Source organism: Pituophis catenifer, unplaced genomic scaffold (assembly GCF_029215685.1).
Source record: "Pituophis catenifer annectens isolate HBS135680 unplaced genomic scaffold, rPitCat1.0.hap2 SCAF_9, whole genome shotgun sequence".
In the NCBI taxonomy this organism is placed as follows: Eukaryota; Metazoa; Chordata; class Lepidosauria; order Squamata; family Colubridae; genus Pituophis; species Pituophis catenifer.
This window is the reverse complement of record NW_027256889.1, coordinates 11,212,887-11,238,639: the sequence shown is the minus strand read 5'-3', so window position 1 is coordinate 11,238,639 and position 25,753 is coordinate 11,212,887. Positions and strand designations below refer to the sequence as shown.

The window sequence follows — 25,753 nt, the reverse complement described above, 5'->3', positions numbered from 1 at the left end:
GGAAGGAAAGGAAGGAAAGGACAATGTGATGTGAGGAAGGAAGGAAGGAAGAAAAGGAAAGAAGGAAGGGACAATGTGATGGGAGGGAGGGAGAGAGGGAGGGAGGAAGGAAGGGACAATACGATCTAATTTCAAAAGAAATTCCACTCTTTAAATAAGAGAAATGGAGAGGGCATGGGGGAAAAAAAGAGTTTTCAAGTTATATAAACAACACGGGGCAAACCAATTGTTTTCCCAAAGTTTTAATGAACTGAAAAGGATCTGTACATCCAATCTATTTGCACTAACACACTGTTTCACCTAACTTGCTGGAAAACGTAGTTGATAACCTGCACTGGGAAAAGATCGTAAACCATGTTTTCCTTCAATCCCCCCCGCCCCCTTTGCAGGCTCATCCTTTCACTCTCCTACGGCTGCATCTGCGTGTCCCTGGAGGCATACTTCCCCTTGTAAAAAAAAAACAGGTGCCTGGGACAGCCTCATACGCCAACAGGAGCTCTTCGTTCTGCACAGGGTGGTCTCTCTTCGAAAAATAAGACCCTCGGTGCTTCTTTCTAGTCCAAGGCGAAGCTCTCAATGAGAGGTGCAAAAAGGCAACTTCTGAAAAGTCACTTTTTCATACACGTGCACACCCTCCCCCACCCCTCACCCCCCCCTTGATGCAAGGAATCGAATCAGTTCAGGAAGCTGAACTAAAGGAAGCCATGCTCCTCTGGTGAATGCGTAAAATGGGGTGCACGGGGGGGGGGGGGGGAATTGACCCACTCACATCTTTTTGAAACATCTTTGAATGTGTGGCCAGATTTGCTTAGCATCAGAGTACACTGTATCTCGTGAACAGGAAAATTATACTCTTCGGAAAGGTTAAGCAATGTTAAGTGTAGCACCGGTTTGTTTTAGAATACTTTAGAATAGGGGTCCCCAAACTTGGCAGCTTTAAGACTTGTGGACTTCAACTCCCAGAATTCTCCAGCCATGCTGGCTGGAGAATTCTGGGAGTTGAAGTCCACAAGTCTTAAAGCTGCCAAGTTTGAAAACTTCTGCCTTAGAAGCTTGCGATGGCCTGCCTTGCACGACTTTCCACTGAGATGCCGACAATATAATCTACCCCTCCCAACAATGGAGAAGCATCAAAATCCTGAACAGAGATTCTGCGCGGCCTCTTCTGCGAGCATTTACAATGGCCTGTTAAAACAAAATGTCTCTTCCCCTCCCTCAGCTTCTGCACTTTGAAAGTTCACAGTTGAGCACAACTAAAGCAGGACTGCCAGGTTCTCGGAATACTTTCTTTTTAAAAAAATAAAAATAAAAGTAACGACAAGATGTCCTCCAAAAATAAAAACAATTATAATAACATGATCTACAAAATCCTCAGGACGTATGGCTGTCCAGTGAAGAATTTCCAAACACCTGGATGGTGGGTAGGTTGGGATGAAGAGAGAGAAAAAGAGGAAGATCAGAGATATTTATATCAAACTAGCTGATAACCCAGCGTTGCCCCGGTATTTAAGAACCAATCCCCCCTTACCAGAGGGAGCCCCCTTGTGGAGTATCGTGAAGCCGTTACCATGGCAACTCCACTGTGCTGTACAGTTGAAGCCATTTTAAGGCACAACAGGCTGTATCTTAACAGAACTTGAATCCAAAATGCACACTATCACTGTCAAAAGTACTGTGATCTGACACTATAGATACAATTCATTCCTTTTCATTTCAGCGGCCCAGGCGTTCCAGAGTTATTCTGGAACACACACACACACACACACACACAGAAGGGGTGTTAGGGGTGTCTTATCCCCAAAGTATTTTTTTCCAGAGAGTAAGTCATCTGTGTACCAAGTTTGGCTGAAATTGCTCGAGGCGTTCCAGGGTTATGCTGGAACATACATACACACAGAGAGCTATTTATATGTGTGTATGTGTATGTGTGTGTGTGTGTGTGTGTGTGTGTGTGTGTATCAGTATTTGGAAAATACTCTTTAACCTGGTAATTTTGACTACAATGCTGGTCCCAGGAAATGTGATGCAAGCAAATAGCGAAACAAAAATTTTAAAAACCCGGAAAATGAAAAATAAAGATTTTACCAGCAGTTTACTCATGATTCTCTGCAGTAAATTTCAGTTCTGTGATCTCAGAATCAGGGGAACTACTTCCACTTCTGTCACTATAGGTATCCCTGTAAAATTCAGGTTGTTAGAAAAATAACAGGATTTCTCTTACATACATAAACAAAATTCTGTTCCTGGTCTACTGGTTCAGCTAGAATTCCTGGCCACTGAGGCAAAAGAAATCAAGAGAAAGAACAGACTACAATCTACAGCAAACACTGGAGGTCTCAACATTCCTGAAGATAAGGTTGCTTGGCTGTATTTGTATAAAAACCTTTTTTTATATAGTGGGGGCCCATTCTTGTTTTGTAACATAATGACCTGTTACAGGAGGACACAGAATTAGATAGGCCACAAGGGTCTTGGAAAGTTTTTGCTGACAGGCTAATCTGAACCATTTTTTTTTTTTTAAAGACCAAATACCATATTTTTTGGAGTATAAGATGCACTCCCCCTCCCCCGCCGCTAAAAGTGGGTGGAAATATCTGTGCATCTTATACACCAAATGTTGCCGAAGCCCTGCCCACCTGCCAGCCCTCACCCTTCAGCCATTTTCAGCCTCCGCATGTTCCGTTTTAGCCCCGTTCCAGGCTGTGGAGATTGCCACAGCACATTGCCGATTGCTGCCTCCAAGCGTTGCGTTTTTGGCCTCCATGCATTGCGTTTTCAGCCTCCGCACACCCCGTTTTAAACCTGTTCAAGGCTGCCGGGATCGCTACAGCACACCGCTGCCGATCACAGCCCCCGCACGTCACATTTTTGGCCTCTGCATGTCATGTTTTTGGCCTCCACATGCCCCGTTTTTGGCCTCCGTGCGTCCCATTTTCGGCCTGTTCCAGGTAGCGGGAATCGGTGGTGGCGGCAATCCCCACAGCCTTGAATCAGCAGAAAACACAATGTGCAGAGGCCAGAAATGGGGCGTGCAGAGGCTGAAAATGCAATGCGCAGAGGCAGCGATCGGTGGCAATGTGCTCTGGCGATATCCGCAGCCTGGAACGGGTCTAAAGCAGAGCGTGTGGAGGCCAAAAATGCAATGCGTGGAGGCCAAAAACGCAACGTGTGAAGGTGGCGATGGGCTGTGGCGATCCCCGGATCCTGAAACAGCTGATTGGCAGTATTCTGGGAGGCAGATCCAACCGCCAATCAGCTGCTCGTGCTGAATCAGGCTGATATAACGTTCTGAAGCTGACCAGGCTGTTTGCTGCAAGGGCACTAGTCAGATGAATATCAATGGATGCTGGTAGGCAGAGGCAGAATTTTTTTTCTTGTTTTCCACCCCAAAAAGTAATGTGCATCTTACTCCAGAGCATCTTATACTCCGAAAAATACAGTATATGAAGTAAGAGAAATACTTATTTGATTAGATGCAGAAAACAAAATACTGTGCAAGGGAAAAGGATGTTATCATGAAGGCTCCAGCGCCAGATGGATGTAAACCTGAGTTCACATACTCCCAAAGCAAGTTCCAACAGTATACAGCAGGCTGGACTTACCTGGGAGAGAGTCTGCAACCTTTCTGGAGATAATGTGAAAGTTTTCCTGCGGAGGCCAGGAGGAGGCCAAAGTAAGGAGGAGAGGGTTTTATGGGTCTGGAGAGGAATTCTGGGTGATACTGAACCCCCACAAAAAATGGATGTTCTAGAGGAGAAAATAAAGCATGCTTTATTACCTTAATGGCCAAAACTATTCATAAGTCTACATGAATATCGTATAAAAAGCTAGAGGTGTGTAGCTATGGAAGAGAATATTTGTACCCAGGGTTGAACTGCGGGGTCCTTAGTGCTCTCTGAGCTTGGTTGGTTTTTTGCAATCTGGGTAAATCACTGATGTTACCTAGTTTGGTACTGAAAAAGAAAACCAAGCTCAGAGAGCACCAAGGACCTCACTGAAATTCATTTTTTAAAGAACTACTACAGCAATTCTTTTTTTTTTCTATCGTGTTTCCCCCAAAATAAGACCCTGTCTTATTTTATTATTATTTTTTGCCACCAAAAAAGGCACCAGGTCTTATTTTCGGGGGAAACACTTTTCACTGTCAGAGGCCTTCAGAAACTTCAGCCAGCAAGGCTTTCCTGAAGGGCTCTGTAGCCGATAACAGAGCTCCAGATCAATCCGGAGCTCTGTTATTGGCTACAGAACCCTTTAGGAATGCCTTGCCAGCTGCAGGAGAAATGGGCCGAGGTGTGCAAGGCCTGCCTGGCTGTAACTGTCCGAAGCTAAGTTGTAGGGCAGCTCCACCCCCCCATCCCCGCCCTAGCTTAATTTTTACCCGTGCACCCTGGAGTGGGTGGGGTCTTAATTAGGGCTTATTTTGGGAGTAGGGCTTATATTGGGCGCACCAGTGGTGGGTTTCAATTTTTTTTACTACCGGTTCTGTGGGTGTGGCTTGGTGGGGGTGGCATGTCTTAGTGGGCATGACTTGGTGGGCGTGGCAGGGAAAGGATACTGTAAAATCTCCATTTCCTCCCCAATCCAGGGGAAGGTTACTGCAAAATCCACATTTCCTCCCGATCAGCTGGGACTCGGGAGGCAGAGAATAGATGGGGGCGGGGCCAGTCAGCATTTTTACTACCGGTTCTCCAAACTACTCAAAATTTCTGCTACTGGTTCTCCAGAACTGGTCAGAACCTGCTGAAACCCACCTCTGGGCCGCACGTGTAAAAATCAAGCTAGGACTTACTTTTGGAGTAGGTCGTATTTTCGGGAAAACACAGTATCTAAGGAAAGATCACTTCCACAAATCTCAGAGAAACCCCTAAAGCTTTTCCTCAATTAACAATAGCAACCCTTCTGGTGACAGATCACTGCTCACCTTCCAACTCAACCACTTCCATTCGCTCTCCTTCCACATCCTGGCCCACAAACTTCATACCTTTCTCTTCAAATGAGTTTTTCAGCTCTGGGTTTACCTACGAAGAGAAGATTACACCAGGTGATTTTTTTAAAAAAACTGGACTGTGGAGAAAAAGGGGGTTGTCGTCATTGTCCCCCCACCGCCTCTCTCCACTACAAGTAGCCATACCTCAAATCTGTGTCTGTGCCTTTCTTCCAAGTAATCACAATCTCCATACAGTTTTCCTATTGGTGGAAAAAAATACATGGCCATTTGATTATTTGAAATTAGCCATACTTATTAATGCCATACCTTCCTTTTGCCTTTTCCTGATATAATGTTGATTTTCTTCCTCTTACAGAAAACTTTATTAGAAAGCAGTTCCTGTGTTCATCAAAATGTCACCAAAGAAAGAATGCATGAGCCTATCTTCTAGTCCAGGGGTGTCAAACTCGAAGGCTGCATCAGGGTTATGTTTGACCTTGTGGGGGGCGGGGTGGCCAGTGTGGATGTGGCCAGCTTGATGTTACTCGTGTCGGGGTCACTTGTGGCGGCCCAAGCACTGTGCCAGTAAAAATGGGCTCCCAAGCTCTGTTCTCAGCTGCGACGGCCTCCTGCAACCCTCTGCCAGCAAAAACGAAGCTCGGGAGGGCCACATGTGGCCCTCCCGAACTCCGTTTTCACTGGCAGAGGCACTGCGGGTCGGCCTTTTCCTGTTTCCAAGGTGGCCCCATGGGCCAGATCTAAGCACCCTGTGGGCTGGAGGTGGCCCCATGGGCCAGATCTAAGCACCCTGTGGGCTCAAGCCCCCAGGCCTTGAGTTTGACATCCCTGTCCTAGTCTAATATTTATTCATTTATTTATAACCCGCCTTTATTATTTTCGCAAATATTCAAGGCAGTGAATCAAGAAACCTTCCTCTTTCTAATTTCTCCACAACAACCCTATGAGGTGAGTTGGGCTGAGAGAGAGAAGGAGTGGCTCAAAGTCACCTCAGCTGGCTTTCATGGCTAAAGCGGGACTTGAGCTCTCTGTCTCTTGCTTTCTAGCCTGGTGCCTTAAACACTAGACCAAACTGGCTCTCAAATATGCTACATCTCTAAGCTTTTCATCTGAACCAGAAGTCCATCAATGGTGCGAAGACAATAGCTTTCCCCACCTGTGATTCCCCAGCAGCTGTTATTCGGTGATGTCATATACCCTCTCTGTACCTGGAGTTTCACGTTACAACTAATAACCGCAAACTGACTTTTCCTCTGTGAACGTGTTCAATTGTTAACTGGCTATCACAATAGCTTGCTGTTATCTATATACTAAAACTCTTGTGCCTGTAATCTTTAATTGACAAAATAATGCATCGCAGGGCAAAACATTTGGAACCAAGGTGCTTCAAATGAGCTAGTTTACAGAACGCATCCAAAATCCGGGACCCGTGACTCTCCCGTGGAATTGAAATGTGGCCACGTTTACAAAACATTTTGTGACCTAAACATGATCCTAAATCATTTTATGACATAATTCTAAATGTCATAAAACATTTCCTGTAGTCGACTCCTGATGCTTGAGTGTGCTATACAGTTCAACATGGACTACTTTCAAGACAGATAGATCTCTGAATATTTCCCTGAGTTTTACAAAACTTTTCAAGTTACACATTAGAACAATGATAGCAAATCTTTTCGGCACTGAATGCTGAAAAGGTTGCCCAGAAACGTCACGCATGCACACACTCGTCGGGGCCACGCTCCTGAAAAGCCAAACTTCTGGGCTCTAGGACGCATGCACGCCTGACAATCAACTGGCCGGCGTGCATGCACACACCGGTTTTTGGCACTGCCGTGCACATGGACAGCTGATCGTCATGCACGCATGTGCACCAGAAACCCGGACGATAAACAGGCAAGGCCGCACAGGCCAGGCGACATGGCTTCGCGTGTCACTTTGTGCATGCGTGCCATAGGTTCGCCATCATGGCACTAGCAGCTCTATACCACTGCTGAAAGCATTGAGGAATCTGGCAAGGAAGTATCTCTGAAACGATGACCCAAGGGGTTACGGGGTGGTCTAGTAAATACTTAAGTTTAAAATACAAAGTTTGAGGTATATATTTTTTTTTCTTTGTCGAGCTACTACCAAAGTCATCAAAGTTGCCCCAAATGTCCTAGGAAAGTGGGACAGCCACTAGCTATAATTTCCCATATGTTAAGGCAGCCTAGGCATTGTATAATCAAAATAGAGTCAGGAGTCAAAAGAAAGGAAGGGGGGGGGAACAAAAAGGAAGGCCAAGAAAAGCATACTCATGACTGAGTTCTTGGTTTGGAAGATGGTTCTTCTCTTGCCCAGCCTCATGGTTCCACCCATTTGACCTGGATTGTGTTCCGGCATGTCAATTACCTGAGAAGTCAAAGAGGTTGATGTGATGGAGGAGAAAATAAGACAACTAAGAATGTTAAGCAAGTATGCAAGGAAAACAAAATATGTGAACTGATTCATTTACACGGGTTTAGTAGCATCTAAAAACAAAATTAATGGTTTCTGGCATTGGTAATCCAGAGCTTAATCAAAGGGCTTAAACCCCAATTCTACCAGCTAATACAGTATTTTTCATGTGTACCATGAGTTTTAGAGTGTATTCATGTGGGTGTGTAAAGTTTAACAGTATATGCATAGGTAACATACCCATACACATATACAAACATGCAAAAGTTTACTTTTAAGGTATCTAAAACACTCTTGAATAGAAAGTCAAGTAAATGTAACACACATCCTATTTGGTCAAATTGAGAGATTCACTGGCTCTAAATAAAATAAAATATGGACTTTCATATCTACAAAAAAAAAAAAATGGCAGAGCAACTCTCTGAAAAACACCTAACTTCAAATATGAGATAACATTTTAACAGAAGTTCATCAATCATAATACTATGGGGAAGTCTGATTATTTTCATCATAATTCATTCTGATGAGGCCATGTTTTACATTTCCTTTCAAAATAATTGTTGTGAGAAGGAAGGGAGGGAGGGAAGGAAGAAAATGTTCTTGGTATACATAAAAAGAAATCACAATGGATTAAAAAAGTATCATCACACTTACCACTGGATGTGTAGTTTTAGGGTCAAATTCGGTAGAGTTGGCATCTGTGGATAATAGGCTTTGATCATATAAATTCTCGGGTCTTAAGAAAAAAAATCTACATTTCCAGTAGAAAGCAGCTTTTCCGTTAATTAGTATTAATGACAATGTACGCAAGACTCAGAGCAAACGCTTCACATATACCAGGGGTCTCCAACCTTGGCAGTCCTACCCAAATCATTAACTTACCATGTTGTATATTTTAATAATCCACTACTTAAGTTTGAATATTTGTAAATAGGTGCTTTCTTATTAAGACCTCTACACTTAGGCTAGTAAACAAAGCAATAAAAACATGGGAGTTTTATATTTTGTATTGCAAACAATTTAGAGAATTAAAAGCTCATCCCTTTATAAACTCTTGTAAAAAACTGGGTAAAGTGAAATAGGTACCATTACCTTACGAGTATAAAAAGCTTTATTGCGATTTAAATGTTCCCGGTATACTGCTGCCCTACAGCAATTATATCACAAGCGATTTTAAAGATTAACATTCTTAAAGACAGGCCCAAATGTTTATTTTCCCACACTTTTACCTTGCCAGCCAAGGATATTGCGGGCAAACTCCACAACGGCCAACTGCATTCCCAGACAGACTCCTATAGAAAACCGAGCAAGGAAATATATTTAAAAAAACATGCACTGGTATTCTCTAATACCCAGCAAATTCCTATTATCCTTCTTTATTAGACTCTACATAAGCAGCTGAAGATCAGGTACAGGAGGACCTTTGGGATAATTTACGGCAGGGGTGGGGATTCTACCGGTTCAGACAAACCGGTAGCTCCAACGATCAGCTGGGAAGAGAACCGGTTCGCTCCCTCCTCCCCTGCGCTTTACTTATCTTTATCTTCCCAGCTGACTGGTGCAGCAGAGCGGATTGCTGCAGCTCAGCTGTGTTACTCCCAAGTGGTAACACAGGTTAGTATTTGTAAAACTGTGTGCACAGCGTGCGTTAGGCGCACGCAAAGTGCACGATCACCGAACCAGTTGTTAAACCGGCAGCATCCCAACACTGATTTATGGCCTTACAATTAAGCATCAGTCTGAATGCAAGAAATCAGATAGAGGTTTCTTGGGATAATACTGAACAATATTTCTTTTAACTTATCATTTCAAGCAAGCTGGTACAGAAAAGGACCATTTCAATTCTGGTTCACATTCAAAGCAATTAGTTGATTTTTATTTATCTAATCAATAGAGAGATGGATTGGTTGATTGGAGTAACTTTAGAGGCCATCCAACAGTTTATGCCAGGGGTCCTCAAACTACAGCCCGCAAGCCAGATACGGCCCGCTGAAGCCATTAATCCGGCTCGCATGGGACGAGGCTGCCCCGTCCACATCGTCCCACCTACCTACCAGCCCCCACCCGCCTTCTGGAGGCCAAGGAGGCCAAAAACGGAACGCGCTGAGGCCTTGGGAGGCCAAAAATTCCCCAGCCTCCAGAGAGAAGGAGGGAGGGAAGGACACACACACACACACACACACACAAACAGAAGTCCCTCACACACACCCCAAGGCAGCTACATCCCTTCACTAGTCACCTTTCCACCCCCAGGAGCATAACAAATTAATTTGTTTAATTTGTGTGTATTGCTTAATGGACTGCTAAATTGGCCATGCCCACCCAGTCACATGACCACCTAGCCACGCCCACCCAGCTGATCCAGGCCCCCAAGTCTGAGGGACCGTGAATTGGTCCTCTGTTTAAAAAGTTTGAGAACTCATGGTTTATGCTGTAATAAAGAACTATGAGAAAAAGATCACGTATGGGCAAGAGGAAACAAAACATCAACACGCCAAAGAAAATTCAACGGACTCAACAACCATTCTATCCCCAGGCCTGGGAGCAAAGCCAAGTTTTTAAAGACTTTGGGAACATCACAAGGTTGGGTCACATGCATCTCTGCAGAGATGCTATTCCAGAGGGCATGTGCCGTGACAGAGAAGGCATCCTTCTTATCTCTCTCGAGATGACACTGATTAATTGAAAGAATCTGGAAGGCACCCATTCTCCTGGTCCTACTGGACAGGTAGAAAATGTTGGACACAGAAACCAAAGTATAGACCAGTGTTTCTCAACCTTGGTAGCATGAAGATGGGTGGACTTCAACTCCCATAATCGCCCAGCGTGAAGTCCACCCATCTTCAAGCTACTAAGATTGAGAAACACTGGTATAGACCCAATGCCTTGTCAACTAAAGTTCTGCTACATCTTTCTCCGTACAAAAAAAAATAAATAACATTCAAGCATATTTTCTCACCTAGGAAAGGTTTCTTCTGCTTTCTTGCCCAAGAAATGGCTTGGATTTTTCCTTCTGTACCTCGAACACCAAAACCACCTGGAACCAAAACTCCACTAAACAAACAAACAAACAAAAAAAGACTAAGCCACGCCCAGACTCCAAACTGTCTCTTATGGCCCCATACAAACAAAGACTATGTTTCAGTTTCCAAACAGTCCCCATTGGCTGACCTGTTACCATGTCTATCCAAACAGTCCCCATTGGCTGATCTGTTGCTGTTTTCCAGTCTATGAATATTCATACTCTGACATATAGCCCCCAACAATCTGAATTAGACCCAGCAATATAAACTTGTTTCTGATATACGTCATCCTGTTGTTCAGAAACAGAAAACAAGGCCCGGTGCCTAACTCATTAAAAGGAAGTTATTTTAACACTGTCTCAACAAGTCTGGCCTAATAAAAATGAAGTTATTGCTGGGAGAAGTACAAAAACACCTTCAATAAAATGAGGAGACATGTTCTCATCATAGAAAGGAAGGCCTTACTCAGCACTGCAAAGCTTCTGCCAAGCTTCGTGGTATCGTACTGGTTCTTCTTGTAATGTAACTGGTTCCAAATTAGCAGAATCAATATACTGGAAAGAAAGAAAGAAAGAAAGATTGTCTACTTTTAGATCTTGAATGTCAATGTTTGTTGATCAATGCCTTGATTATTCTATTAACTGACGAAATAGTGACCAAACAATGATCCTTATGATTTGTATTTTTTTTAAAAAAACAACAACTTCTGTTCCAAGTTATAGACCTTGGAGGCTTTTTCATCTTAAAATAGTTTAATAATCGACAAAAAACAGAGATGGACAAATTGACAAAAGGGATAGAAGAAAAAGATGAAACGGAATATTATTTAATATGGAATAAATGGTATAAATGGCTAGAGGTCAGGAACAGCAAGTAAGAAGGATTACTAATGCCACTAAACAGACAATGTATGTAAAGTAATATATAGATACAATAATATGTATAACGGATAAAGAAATATATACCTAAATAAGGAACAAGGGAACCACAAGTATATGTAAAGATGGGGAGAGGAAAAACGTGAATTTTAAAAGAAGACCGATATGAAATTCTTGTAAAATGGAAGTTTATGTTTGTGTTTCTGTTCTTGTTTTTAAAGAAAAATATGTTTAAAAAAAATCAATGAAAAACATCGCTTATGTTTTGTGTTTCTGTTCTTGTTTTTAAAGAAAAAATAATAAAAATTATTTTTTTAAAAAAGTCAACAAAAACATTGCTATAGGAAGCTAATGATTACAAAAAAAAAAGATCATTTAAATGATCACATCATCATGATGCCTTCAAAGCAATCAAGATTCTTAGAGAGCTTTCAGTCCTCTTTTGAGGAACAGAAGAAATTCCCCAGGCCAATCTTTAACTTTTCGCTCTCAGGACCCCTCCTCGCTTTTAAAAAATTATGAAGGACCCCAAAACCATTTGTTTCTGTAGGTTACGATGATTAATACTGTATTAACATATTTATAGAATATTTATTGAATCATGTAAAAATAATATTAAACGTATCAACATAAAAATGTTCATGAAAAACTATTTTAACAAATAAAAAATAATAAGATTGATATGTTTTACATTTCTACAAATATCTTTTAATATCTGGTAAATAGTTCTTACTTCGTGAATCCGAGAGGGTCTTGAGCAGGGGTATCAAACTCAAGGCCTGGTGGCCGGATCCGGCCCACAGGGTATTTAGATTTGGCCCACAGGGTTGTCCTGGAGACAGCAAAGGACCAGCCCGCGATGCCTCCACCAGTGAAAACAGAGCTCAGGAGGGCCACGCATGGCTCACCCAAGCTCCATTTTCGACTGTAGTGGCCTCCTGCAACCCTATGCCAGTGAAAACGGAGCTCAGGAGGGCCACAAGAACTCAGGCCACCACAAGCGCTCCTGACACGAGTGATGTCGAGCTGGCCAAGCTCATCGTGGCCACGCCCACATGCCACACATCCCCCGAGGTCAAACACAACCCTGATGCGGCCCTCAATGAAATCGAGTTTGACACCCCTGGTCTTAAGGGACCCTCAGGAGTCCTTGAACCACACTAAGAAAGAGCCTTGGTAGTACAGTGGTCTAAAGCACCCTGTTATTAAGACTAGCTGCCTGCAATTACTGCAGGTTCAAATCTCGCCAGGCTTAAGGTTGACTCAGCCTTCCATCCTTTCTAAGGTAGGTAAATTGAGGACCCAGTTGTGGGGGCAATAAGCTGACTTTGTATAAATATACAAAAGGATGAAGGCTATTGCTTAGCGCATTGTAAGCCGCCCTGAGTTTCCGGAGAAGGGCGGCATATAAATCAAATTAAAAAAAAAAAGAAATGCTGGTGTACTGTGGGTCTTTTGATCCAATTTTCCCCATTGTGTTTATTATAGCTCTGGAAAAGTGTACAGTAGTAGCCAACTGGGGGATTGACACAATATCAACATCCCAAAGATTTTCTTACACAATGCTTGCATTGTTGTTATCACATTGATAAGGGCCATAATTTCTAAAATTGCTGAAATATATGAGGTGGGCTGGTTTTTTGCTGCTGTTGGTAAACGTAGTAGAAGTAACAGCATTTTAGATGCAATAAGAGTTATCAACTCAGGGGAGACACCCATACAGATTTTAAGTTTCAAATTAAACCAAGCAAGTAAAAAATATATATATATTTTAGGACAGTCAGTGGAAAAAGCATACCTTTATCTCAAGTTTGTGATTGATTGCTAGAGCAGAATGTTCCAAGGCTTTTATGACGGAAGCATATGAATCTGAAAACTTTGTATATTTGCCAACCAGGGCAATAGAACAGGTCTCCAATAAGCGATCGTATCTGTGTAAAAAACCAAAACCACGTAGTTAAAAAGTGAATATCAAAAAGGATGGAATGAGAAAGCCAATATAACATTATCCTCTCACAAGACAGCTTACTGGTTAATACACTGGACTAGAAACAGGGAAACATGGATAGGCACAAAAACCAGCTGGGTAACTGACCCTCGGCCCTAGGAAGAAGGCCAGAGCAACCATTTCTGAAACTGCTACCTTGAAAATGACACAGACTTGTCCACGTAACTACCAAGACTCAATTCCAACTCAAAGCACCTGTCAGGCCTGGAAGCCATCTTTTGCACTAGGCCTTCAAACCTGCCACGTTTACTACTGTGGGAAACTGGGAGGGGGAATTGTATAGAGCCGGGGTGATATATAGTCATAACAACATTCCTTTCTCTGGGAGTCAAGGACATCTTGCCCTGCACCAGGAGGGCTGGAACTGGGAGGTAGGTATCTCCCGTTGGGACGGTGCTTTGACTGGACCATGTGATGGACATGTGGTGTTGGGCAGGGACTTGAACTTTTCTTTGGGTAGAGAAAACCTGGAAACTTTCAGATTCGGGTTTTCCCAGATGTGCCAATATGACATCTCTAATAAAATGTAACTTTGAGAAAACTCAAGCCTTGGAGTTTTCTTTCGTTGGGGGTGTTACTTGGAACCCTGACAGCACCATCACCATTACCCACCCCCCATCAAAATCCTCACCATTCAGTAGATTGGATAAAATGCAAATTATTAACACTGCTAAATTTGTTTATTTTTAAATGTATATGCCCCCATCTCTCTGTCCAAATCAAGTAGACTGTAACATCTAAAAAGGTACACTATGCGCTTGGATGCAGAGGTGGCGTTATTAAAGACATTCTGCAAACTAAAACTTAGCTCAGCCAAAGTCAAGCTAAACAAATTGTATCTTCAAGTCAGGAGATAGACTAGTCCAGCACATTATCTCCAAAAGATCCTTTAAAAAAATAGCAATAGCAATAGTGTTTATATACCACTTTACAATGCTTTACAATGCTCTCTGAGCAGGTTAGAGTCAGCCTATTGCCCCCAACAATCTGGGTCCTCATTTTACCAACCTCGGAAGGATAGAAGGCTGAGTCAACCTTGGGCGTTAGGATTGAAGGAATTGAACTTCTGACAGTGAGCAGAGTCAGCCTGCAATACTGCATTCTAACCACTGCGCCGTTTTGGCTCCACCATTATAATGGGGGATTCCGTGTCCTATCCTTTTCATCTGTGGTCTGAAGTGATGCGGTCTACAATACGGCAATCTAAATTTGGGTGCCGTGTGGCTCATTGTTGTGGGAATCCAGTGGTTGCCTTAGCTGGTTGGGGTAACCAGGCCATCCTTGCAAGCAATATGCTTTCTTTGAGCATATCAAACTGCACAGTCATTGTGCTTTGTTGTCTTAGGTTTAAAAGTTTAGTGTATTGTGTGAAACTAGCCAGAATTACTGTTTGCCCAGAGTAACTCTCACCTGTCTGCCATCTCCTTCCACTTCATCAGCATTCTCTGGGGCTGCTTTTCAATGGGAAGGTTGAGCCTGTGTCTAAAATAATCCACCACTCCTTGCTCCTCTAGCAACAGAGGAACCCGATAGATGGAAGAGACGTCATGGACACAGATTACCTGTTGAAGCAAAAGCAAATTATTTGGTTAAGCAAATATTACTAGGATCTTAGCGCCGTGTCCGCAAATACACGCAACGATGCACAGAATTAACTGCTGCTCTGGCAAACAGAAAATCAAAATAAGGTGTATTGCACGTCTCAGCTAACTGGATAAAAAGGGGGCTTATATACATAAAATCTGCTGCACAGCATTGACCTAGATGCGGGTCTCCCAAGCTTTGATAAAAAGGAAAGATAGGCAACCAGCAGCCTACAGGTAATGCTTCAACACCTGTTTTACAATTCGTCAACACGGTGAATTGGTGATAAATGATTGAAAATCCATCCTATGCATTTTTCTTCTAGATAATTAATAAGTTACATAGGAGTTCGTAACTTCAATTTGTTCTGTGCATGCAGAAACTATTATTTATTTTTATTTTTATTATTATTTATTAAATTTTTATACCGCCCTTCTCCCGAAGGACTCAGGGCGGTGAACAGCCAGGATTAAAATACATACAATATGAAAATTAAAATAATTTAAAAATAATTAAATCAATTTGGCTTCCCAATTTTAAAACCTCTTACCCATAAAATTAATCAATTAAAATTAAAAAGGTAAAGGTTCCCCTCACACATATGTGCTAGTCGTTCCTGACTCTAGGGGGCGGTGCTTATCTCTGTTTCAAAGCTGAAGAACCAGTGCTGTCTGAAGAAGTCTGGTGGTCATGTGGCCGGCATGACTAAATGCCAAAGGCGCACAGAACGCTGTTATCTTCCCACAAGGTGGTCCCTATTTTTCTATTTGCATTTTTTACATGCTTTCGAACTGCTAGGTTGGCAGAAGCTGGGACAAGTAACGGGAGCTCACCCCATTACGTGGCACTAGGGATTCGAACCACTGAATTGCCGACCTTTCAATCAACAAGCTCAGCATTTTAGCCACTGAGCCACCGCGTCCCTGCCGAAACTATTCCATGAAATCAGAAGCCTGCAGAAAAGACACATATATGTCCAAAGTTACTATATTAACTTGAAGCAACTTTACCTGTTCTGGTTCTACGTGGCAAAACATGGAAATTTTCTCTTTCACTGAGGTATCCAGAGGTGTGGAACATCTGCACACAATCTAGCAAAGAAAGTAATGTGAAACCTTCAAAAGATTTGCCCAAGGCTTAAATCTAGCCTTCAAACAGAATTTGGTTAGCTCACCAAAGGACAATTAACCGCATTATGCTTTCTCAGCTTCTGTGAACAGATTATTATCTCTTTCACAGCCATTTATTTTATATTTCTCAAATCGCTGAAGAACATCCTCCCATCCTCGGCCTGACAGCAGTTTGAAATCCACCCAGTATTTTTTACATACATCGTAGCAAAACTTACTAGATCTGGTGACAGACCGAGGCCCCGAAGTTCACGAACACTATTCTGAGTGGGTTTTGTCTTCTGCTCTCCTGTAGAACTTGGCTAATAGAGCCAAGCCAAGAAATATAAACAAGACAACAATGTGTCAAATTAAGATCAGATTGATTTCCCAACCTCTTTGAAAACCTTCAGGTCATCCTTGCAATCTGTTTATTCATTTGTCTACTTTCTAGGCCCCCAATTCCACAAACAGCTTCAGATGATTAAAAACAGAACAAGCAGTAATCATCTTGTTTTATTTCACAAGATTAATTATGTTAATTCATTATAATTATGTTTCTAACTTTTGTATTTATGTATTTTATTTTGTGCCTGTTCACCGCCCTGAGTCCTTCGGGAGTAGGGCGGTATATAAATTTAATAAAACAAACAATAAAACAAACAAGATATCCTAACCCAAAGCCTTAGAAAAGAGCCACCTTGATGTTCTCTAGGGCCAGCACTGTATGGAACTGCCTTATGGAATCTTACCTGGGGAACCAGACTGACGTGAATATTACAGAAGTTCTCTCGCTTGACTTTGAATTGAAATTGGCGGAAGGCTTCAATGAAAGGCATGCTTTCAATATCTCCCACCGTTCCTCCGAGCTAAAATACAGACATCTAAAATTAAATGCAATGCTCTTTTCTTCAAAGCACAAATTCTGTCGTCATCCCACATCCCTTTTTACCATATTCAGATTTAACCATATTTCAGCCAAATCCCTTTCATGTACTTTTCTTAACTACAGCAATAGCAACAGCACTTGGACTTATATACCAGTTCATAGTGCTTTACAGCAGCGGTCACCAACTGGTGGTCCGTGGATCACGAGAAAATGTTGGTGGTCCGCAGAAAAATTATTTGCATTTTTTATATTGCACTAAATCAGGGGTCCTCAAATTACAGCCCCTCGGCCGGATACGTGCAATGAACAGTTGTGTTGCTACAGAGAGTTTCCCCTTCAGGGTCTTTTTGTGTGGGTTGGAGGGGGGCAGAAATTCCGACTTGGGGTCTGCTTCAGCCTCCTGGTGCGGGGTTTTGGGCAAAGGCTGGAGGGAAGCGTCACTGGTGGCGAAGAGCCGGAGGGCCTCGTTCCAGTGGGACTGCATCATGGCCTGGAACTGGCTGACCATCTCAGTCCGCTGAGCCTCCAGGCGCCGGTACCTGACCTTGCACTCCCGCAGGTCTTCCCTCTGTTTGGAAAGCCTATGCTCCTAGTCCTCAGTGAGGTGCTTCTGCTGAGCCTCCTTCTCAGTCAGACCCAATTTGAACTGAGCTCTTTTGCCAACTCTTTCTTACGGTGGCTGCTTAGCTCCAACAACTGCTTCCTGTTGGGGCACTAAGGAGCCTGAGCAGGCAGGTGAGGAGGGGCTGGGAGGGGAGGGGTGAGTAGAGGCCGGCAAGGCACCGCTCAATGTGAGTGACATTGAGTTGACCATGCCCGCCCAGTCACATGACCACCTAGCCATTCCCACCCAGCCGGTCATTAAGCAGATCATATTAGTGGTCCGCGGGATTTAAAAGTATGAATTTAGTGGTCCCTGAGGTCCGAAAGGTTGGTGACCCCTGCTTTACAGCCCTCTCTAAGTGGTTTATAGAGTCAGCATATTGCCCCCAGCTATCCTGGCATTATCAATTTACCTTTGGATATTTTGAATATTTGCATATGAATTGTCTTGTGCTGATGAATGACCATAAAGTACGGTAATGGATTTCAGTACCTTTAGCAATACCCAGGTGCTAATCATCAACCAATATCTTACAGGTTTAGTTTGTCTGAAATCCTGGCAAGAGACATAGAAGGCCGTGGACACCAACCTCTATCACACAGACTTGGGGCTCCATGCCATCATCATCCACGGGGATCCGTGCTTGTCTCATCACCCATTCCTGGATGGCATCAGTAATGTGGGGCACAACTGTAAAATAATAATTAAAAAAAAGATATTGTTTCACTAATTTCTGGCTACATACTTGGTTTCAATTAGAATCATCTCATGTTAACCCTGAACATTCATTTCTTGGTGAATTTCTGACGATTTGATTTGATTAATTCAATCTGGATGCTATCCAACTCTAACCAATTGGGCTATTTTATTTTATCCAATAAGGTTACCTGACCATTTCCTCTTGGCTAGTGTGAACTGCATTTTCATGAACATGTTCCCTAGTGAAAATCCTAAACGCTCCACTGTCTGGCTTATAGCAACATGCAAATACAACCAGAATAGTGTTAGGTGTTCCAGGGATTTCAGCAGGGTAAGGTCAAAAAAGTCAAGATGGCGACTTTAATGATGCAATTGACAACACATAAAAACTATGAAGCTTTGATCACTATGAAGCTTGGCCGGTATCTTAAATTTTTCTGACCACTCCCTAAAGACATCCTTGAATTGCTCTAACCATTATTCTCTTCTTTATTTATTAGTCCGTTCCCACAGAGAGGGTCTCCTCAGGGTGCCATCAGCCAAGTTATGTCGGCTGGCGACACCCAGGGGGAGGGCCTTCTCTGTGGGAGCCCCAACCCTGTGGAATGAACTGCCCCCGGAAATACGTAAGATCTCCAACCTCCGGGTGTTCCGCTGCGCACTGAAGACCCTGTTGTTCCGCCAGGCAGGGCTGTCAATATAATAATTTTAAATTGGGGTATTTTAATTTTTGGGGTTTTAAATCGGCCAAATCTATTTAATTATTTTAATTTTTAATTATTGTTGTGTCTTGTGTTTTTAAATTGGCTGTACACCGCCCTGAGTCCTTCGGGAGAAGGGCGGTATAGAAATAAAATTATTATTATTATTATTATTATTATTATTATTATTATTATTATTATTATTATTATTATTATTATTATTATTATTATTATTATTATTTATAGTACTGGAAAGAAATGTTTTTTAAAGAATGTTTTCAATTGGACTCAAATTTCTCATCTCCAGGTTATTAAAAACAACCAGGAGGGACAGTAGCTGGAGTACATAAACTACTAGCCATGATCTTTGTGGTTGAAATTAAACAAAGTCTCCAGCCAAAGGGGGCAGTCAAAGGAGAATGAATCCATGTTGAATACCTTACCTTGCACAGTTTTACCTAAGTAGTCTCCCTTCCTTTCCTTGTTAATGACATATTGGTATATTTTCCCTGTGGTCAGATTATTGTCCTTTGTGAGCCGGATATCAAGAAACCGTTCATAGTTACCCAGATCCAAATCCACTTCTCCTCCATCATCCAACACAAAGACCTCACCTACAACAAAATGACAACTACAGGTAAGCTTTCTGTCGCCTTCCTCCCATATCCATGTTTGTGTCCTGAAAGCGTCCTCCAAAACACCTTTCCCAAGTCTAATATATTCCTGATTGGTTAGCAATGGCGATGGCAGCTGAACATCCTAGTACCTAGGATCTACTGTACAACCTTCTGAAGGAGCCATCAACATTTGCTGCCCACTGTAGACCAAACCCCAGCAAGGACTCTGCCACCTGTCACTTTCGTTGCCTGAACCATCTACAGCAGTGTTACTCACGCTTGGCATTTTTAAGATGAGTGGACTTCAATGTGTTGTATCTATCATGTATACGGCTGCCCATTTTATAGACATGACTAGGAGAGGGGCTGATGTTAAAGAAAGTAAAAATAGAATAAAAACAAAAGCAAAAATTTTAAATATCAATAATATAAAATAGCGCAATACACAGATTGGACTCTCTGTACCGTATTCTATTTTTTTTAAAGTAGAGAAATAAGAGACAAGACTGCCATGTGTCAGAAATGGTAATAGGGCAGTGATGGTTAACCTTTTCGGCACCGAGTGCCGAAATTGGAGCGCATGCGCGCCGGAGCACCAGAACCCAGAAGAGAGCAGCTGGCTGGTGCATATGCGTGCGGTGACCAGCTGCACTCCCGGGTTCTATCGTGCACATGCGCACCGGAACCCGAAAAAGCAGCTGGCGATAGTGCACGTGCCCACAGAGAGGGCTCTGCGTGCCATCTCTGGCACGGGTGCCATAGGTTCACCATCACGAGTATAGGGTCTCTTGCTTTAGCAGGAGGTTGGACTAGATGACCTACAAGGTCCCTCCCAACTATTCTATTCTATTCTATTCTATTCTATTCTATTCTATTCTATTCTATTCTATTCTATTCTATTCTATTCTATTCTATTCTAGTCTAGTCTAGTCTAGTCTACTCTACTCTACTCTACTCTACTCTACTCTACGTACCTTCAGTACTAGAATCTGGAGATACTCAGCCCTTGCTGCTATATCAATAAGAGGTTTTCATCTTGTCTTACCATGCTCATAAGGAGAGAAGGTGCCCGCATCAATGTTAATATAAGGGTCAATTTTAATGGAAGTGACGTGTAATCCACATGATTTGAGGATTGTCCCAACGCTACTGGCAATGATTCCTTTTCCAATCCCAGAGATGACACCGCCTGTGACCAAAATGTACTTCATTTGTTTCAATGTCTAAAAAAAGAAAACAAGTTGAATTTCATAAAATATTGCTACTGATTTATTGGTTTTGGCTTTAATCAGTCTTGCTGACCGATAAGTATCTCTTAACATAAAACAAGATTATATTTATTGTATATCTTGCAGATTTAAAGCCACAGTTCAATTTTAACTTGTTATTGATTGTGCTGCCCATTTGTTTTCCATGTAAGATTACACTATAATCTTGTTTTGCACTTGTCTTTATGTTTTGCAAGTTACTTTGCTTATATATGCAGTACTGTTTAATAAAATAAAGCACCATGCTCCCAGTTCATAAATAAGATACTAATGAAAATTAGAGTCACTTTCCACTTTTGCCTCTCCCCATAAACTAGCATTTTTAAGGAATTAACCACAAATGTACCTATACGCTTCATGGCTTCTACAATACATAACTTAGTACCAAGTTATTCACTTTGACAAAGGTCAGAACAACTAAAGACTTTACAACTAAAGATCGGAACAACTAAAGGCCAGAACAACTAAAGACTGTTCTATTTACAATCCTTCATTTTCTTTAAAACAGTGTGTTTCAACCTTGACCCACATCTTAAAGGCTACCAAGGTTGAAAAACAATGTTTTATTAAGAGGATCGTGAGACAGCAAAACGCATGTGTTCCCAGATCAATATGAGGCTAAAGAACAGAGTGGAAACGGGAGCAATTAGCTAATTCATTTTATATCTTTTTCTTCCACAAAAGAACACAAGATGGGCCCATCATACATTAAAAGAAACGAAGAGCACAATGGATCAGGAGAAAGATTAAGAAGACAGCAGCAATAAATATTTTGCATCAGATTAAAAATCTGAAATAAGAAAGCCTCAGTTATAGGTATATAAACCGCCTAGAGTCACTTATGTGTGATAGGTGATATAGAAATTGGATGGATGAATGGATGTTTGGGTAGGCGGAAAGATAGATAATATAGGGTCTTGTAGAGGTGTAACATAATATTCTCAATGAAATCATGGAAAAAGCAATATAGGATGCATAATTCTTTCATGCAGGTCACGCAAGAGGCTTCACATAAGGAAAATTCATATAAGCACAAGCAGCAATGCAGCTGGGGAGGGACACACAATCATTGAAGGACTCTTGTCAAGCATAGCCAGGAAAAGAGAAAAGTAACAAGAGAATATTTTTAGATCAGAAGTGAGAGGGATAAAGATTTAGTAAAACAATATAATAATTCAATAAACAGGAATGCTGCCGTGAAAAATCAGAGGGGATGTAGAAGGTAAGACCTGCCAAAGATGATGTTCCAGAATTTCCCAGTTGTTTGCCTCATCATATTTTAAAGGCTGGGATACACCTTCAGGCAGAGTTGATGACAAAGAATGTTATCACAGGTAATGTGGGGAACCAGAAGAACCTGCGTCTTGAAATCCCCACCACTTTACTCCCTAACTTAACAGGGGTTGCCAAAAAGTTACACAAGGCCAGTAACAGCTTCTTCTGGAGCAATAACCGTACATGCAGGTGTGCACTGAGAAGCATGGGGTGGGCAGCATGTGCTCCACTTTGTCCCATGTGACCTAGAGGGAGAAGGGAGGCCTTAGAATGGAGCAGTGTCAACAACCGGAGTCACTGCCTTACTGCCTCTCCCATTGGGGTGCATTGGGAAAAACAGAGGGCATTTTTATTCCCCTCAAAATCCCAGCTGAATCTGGTCCATTTTTTAAAACTCAATCTTTCTTCTCCCAGGTTTCTTCCTCCACACCAAATATGGTCCCATTCTGTGCTATTTTGAGAGATTTATCCTCCATTTTTTACAACAATAATTATTTCAAGAACAAGATGAAAGCTTCTGGACTGGGCTTTGTTGGTTCTTGAACAACAACAAATCCCCTACAATAATTAGAAATGAGAGAGATATTTCACGTCACTGTTTGAACAGAATCCCAGTGAATTACCAACCAGGAACCACAAAGGAATTTGGAAACAAGAGTTGAATCTAAGAGAGGCTATCTCACTAAAAAAACAAGGTTGCAATTAGACACACATTTGGGGGTGGGAGAATGAATGAAAAGGCACAAGAGAAAGACTGAACATAATTAAATGCATTACATTTAATCAATGCTAATTTTCACATCGCTGATTTCATGGTGTTTTCCCTCATCCATGTTATCCTCCTCAGCCAGTATTTTTTAAAATGTGATCTGAGGACCTCTGGGGAACCCCAAGACAAATATATATATATATAAAGGTAAAGGTTCCCCTCAAACATATGTGCTACTCTAGGGTGCTCATCTCCATTTCAAAGCCAGAGCCAGCGCAGTCCGAAGATGTCTCCGTGGTCATGTGGCCGGCATGATTAAACATCAAAGGCGCATGGAACGCTGTTATCTTCCCACCTATTTTTCTACTTGCATTTTTTACGTGCTTTCGAACTGCTAGGTTGGCAGAAGCTGGGACAAGTCACGGGAGCTCACCCCGTTACACGGCACTAGGGATACATATATACATATATATATAAAAAGTGTTTTTCTATCGAAGCACCTGGTCTACCCCAATATGAGAGGGAGCATACTGCTTCTCCCTTTCGCCTTTCAGCTCCAATCCAGGAGCCCTCAAGCAGTCGCATTCACGACAAACCATTTTATACCAAGTTCATACTTTTTAGTCCAAGTTCGAATCCGAGTAAGGGTATAGCTAGCTGATGAGAGCTAAATAGCTTGAAATAGATCTATGCTAGTCTCCCTTTATTTCTTTATCAGCAAAATGTAAATTTGATATGTGTGTGTATGTATACACATATATATATATTTGTTTTCTGAGGTTTGCTCAGAAAACAAATTTGCTCCTAGAAGCACGAAGCCGAAAACACCAGCCTGAAGATGACGAATGAGACTTAGTCGAAGCGTCGCCAAGACACTTCCAATTTTGCACGGGAGAAAACCCGAATAACCAAAGACCTACATATATACATATACATATACGTGTATAGTTAATATTTCGGGTTTCTTCCCGAAACTTACATAGACAAATATACATATACATATACATATATATATATATATATAAATTTAAAAATGAACTTAAAAGTAGAAAGGAAGGCATCTCGAGAGACAAGAGTTTAAGAAACACTGTCTAAGCCAGCTAAGAGAAAAAAGGAAAGATGGCCAAAGAGTGACAGAAGAGATCAGACACGGATGATGCCCAGAACCGCACACGCATTTAGGGCCACCAGCGCAAAACCTCCTGGACCTTTTTTCCCAAGAGGCTGCTGACTTCTCCAGGGCTGCTGCTTTCCCACGACCAGTTGCACCCAGTTTACCCAACAAACCAACCCATTTCCAGGCACGGGGAGAGGGGGGGGGGGTGTCATGCAGGAGGACCAGTCACCAGACCCTTCGCTGAAAGGGCGTCCCGGGGTGGCTCCCAAAAGAAACTCAGCTGACGAGCAGCCGCTTGGATGTCTCGCCTCGTGGTTCTCACGAGATCCGGGCACCCCTTGCTCGTCTGCAGCCGCCACCCCTCAGGCGTCCACGTGGCAACGCGGGGGTCGGGGGAGACCCCGAAAAGGCAAGCAATGACAGCCGCTTTGTGTCCAGTCCCCCCACCCGCTGAGGATCCAGGGTCGGATTCATCCCCGCGCAGAAAGCCGCTCCAGCCGGGAATGATGGGCTTTGTAGTCCGAGGAGGTGGGGGGGAGAGCCTTCCCCCCCCTCCCGGTACCCGTGTCAAGGGCCAACCCCGGTGCAGCTGTTATCCCAGCACGAAGCAGACCGGCTCAGACGTTTGACAGGCGCTGCCCGAGAGCGTCCCCCCCCCCACACTCCTCCTCCCGGGCCAGGCCCAGGAAAAGCCCCCCCTCCCCTGCCCCCAATTCCAGATACTGACCCTCCACAGGGCCTGTCCACTGCGCAGGCGCGTGGACGCGGAGCCCTCCCAAGGCTTTATTCTTTCAAATAAATAAAAAAAAAAAAAAGAGCCCGTCCGCGTCTGGAGAAGAATCTTTGCGAGGCCGGGACGAAAACCAGACTACGAACGCATGGAGCCGGCGCGCGCGCGCGCTTAAAACATAAGCGGAAAGTGGGGCGGGGGGGAAAGAGAAGGGCGGAGCCAGAGGCGGGCAAGGAATGCGGGCGGGCGCGATGGAAACGCATTTTATATTAGTTGTTGTTTTTTTTTTTGGTTGGGTATACGCCTGCGCTAACCTGGAGAGCGCGGTTGGTCCGCCTTCTTCTCAAAGTTCTTTTTCTATAGGCTGGGATTTCAGAAGGGGGCGGGATGAGGGGGGGGCGTGTCTCCGGGAGTCCGAGATTGACCGCAGCAGAATGAATGAGCGAAGGTGACAGGGAGGGGATAGTGCATTTGATGTCCAGTATAGCAGGGGTCTCCAACCTTGGCAATTTTAAAACTTGTGGACTTCAACTCCCAGAATTCCTCAGCCAGCAAAGGAATTCTGGGAGTTGAAGTCCACAAGTCTTAAAGTTGCCAAGGTTGGAGACCCCTGCTTTAGAGATTGGGAAGAAGCTGTTCCTAAAAGTGGCTTGTTGCATGGGCCATGCTGGCTAGGAATTATGGGAGCTGTAGTCCCAACTCATTGGCAAGGTGTTGTGTTTGGGATACTCTGTTCAACCAAATCCGAGTTACAAATCCTAAAGTTGGTAAGGTTGGAAACCCCTGCAGCAGGGGTGAAATCCAGCAGGTACTGACAGGTTCTGGAGAACCGGTAGCAGAAATTTTGAGCAGTTCAGAGAACCGGCAAATACCACCTCTGGCTGGCCTCAGAGTGGAGTGGGAATGGAGATTTTGCAATATCCTTCTCCCAGGAGTGGGGAGGGACTGGGGATTTTGCAGTATCCTTCCCCTGGAGTGGGGTGGGAATGGAGATTTTGCAATATCCTTCCCCTTCCACACCCACCAAGCCACGCCCATAGAACCGGTAGTAAAAAAAATTGGATTTCACCACTGCCCTGCAGTATAGCACTGCCTTTTTGCACTGGTGAGCTCTCACGGTGAATTTAAACCTCTCTATATCTATCATCTATATAACTATAT

At 43.0% G+C, this 25,753-nt stretch overlaps 1 protein-coding gene across 3 annotated transcripts; it reads right to left on the bottom strand.

Moving 5' to 3' along the window:
• Positions 1–226: 226 nt before the first annotated feature.
• Positions 227–24,674, bottom strand: CTPS1 (CTP synthase 1). 3 transcript variants are annotated; one of them, XM_070950179.1, is made up of 19 exons: positions 24,590–24,674; positions 20,539–20,716; positions 19,320–19,490; positions 18,066–18,166; positions 16,736–16,852; positions 16,223–16,306; positions 15,885–15,965; positions 14,701–14,852; positions 13,081–13,213; positions 10,870–10,958; positions 10,341–10,435; positions 8,611–8,673; positions 8,036–8,079; positions 7,240–7,336; positions 5,132–5,187; positions 4,922–5,018; positions 3,603–3,747; positions 2,086–2,177; positions 227–1,410 (listed from the first exon to the last, which is right to left on the bottom strand). In XM_070950179.1, the coding sequence occupies exons 2-18, from the start codon at positions 20,702–20,704 to the stop codon at positions 2,093–2,095; spliced, it is 1,776 nt and encodes a 591-aa protein (XP_070806280.1). In that variant the 5' UTR covers positions 20,705–20,716; positions 24,590–24,674; the 3' UTR covers positions 227–1,410; positions 2,086–2,092. The 3 variants fall into 3 exon arrangements, with proteins under 3 accessions (XP_070806280.1, XP_070806281.1, XP_070806282.1); XM_070950180.1 differs by lacking the exon at positions 24,590–24,674 and adding an exon at positions 24,425–24,454; XM_070950181.1 differs by lacking the exon at positions 19,320–19,490.
• Positions 24,675–25,753: the final 1,079 nt, after the last annotated feature.

Excerpts from the sequence above, each read along its gene's own strand:
- CTPS1 (XM_070950179.1), bottom strand. The coding sequence starts at position 20,704 with ATGAAGTACATTTTGGTCACAGGCGGTGTCATCTCTGGGATTGGAAAA. Across the intron at positions 16,853-18,065 it reads CCCAAGTCTGTGTGATAGAG|CTCGGAGGAACGGTGGGAGA; the intron begins GTTGGTGTCCAC and ends TCTGTATTTTAG. Across the intron at positions 5,188-7,239 it reads AACCAAGAACTCAGTCATGA|GAAAACTGTATGGAGATTGT; the intron begins GTATGCTTTTCT and ends TTCCACCAATAG.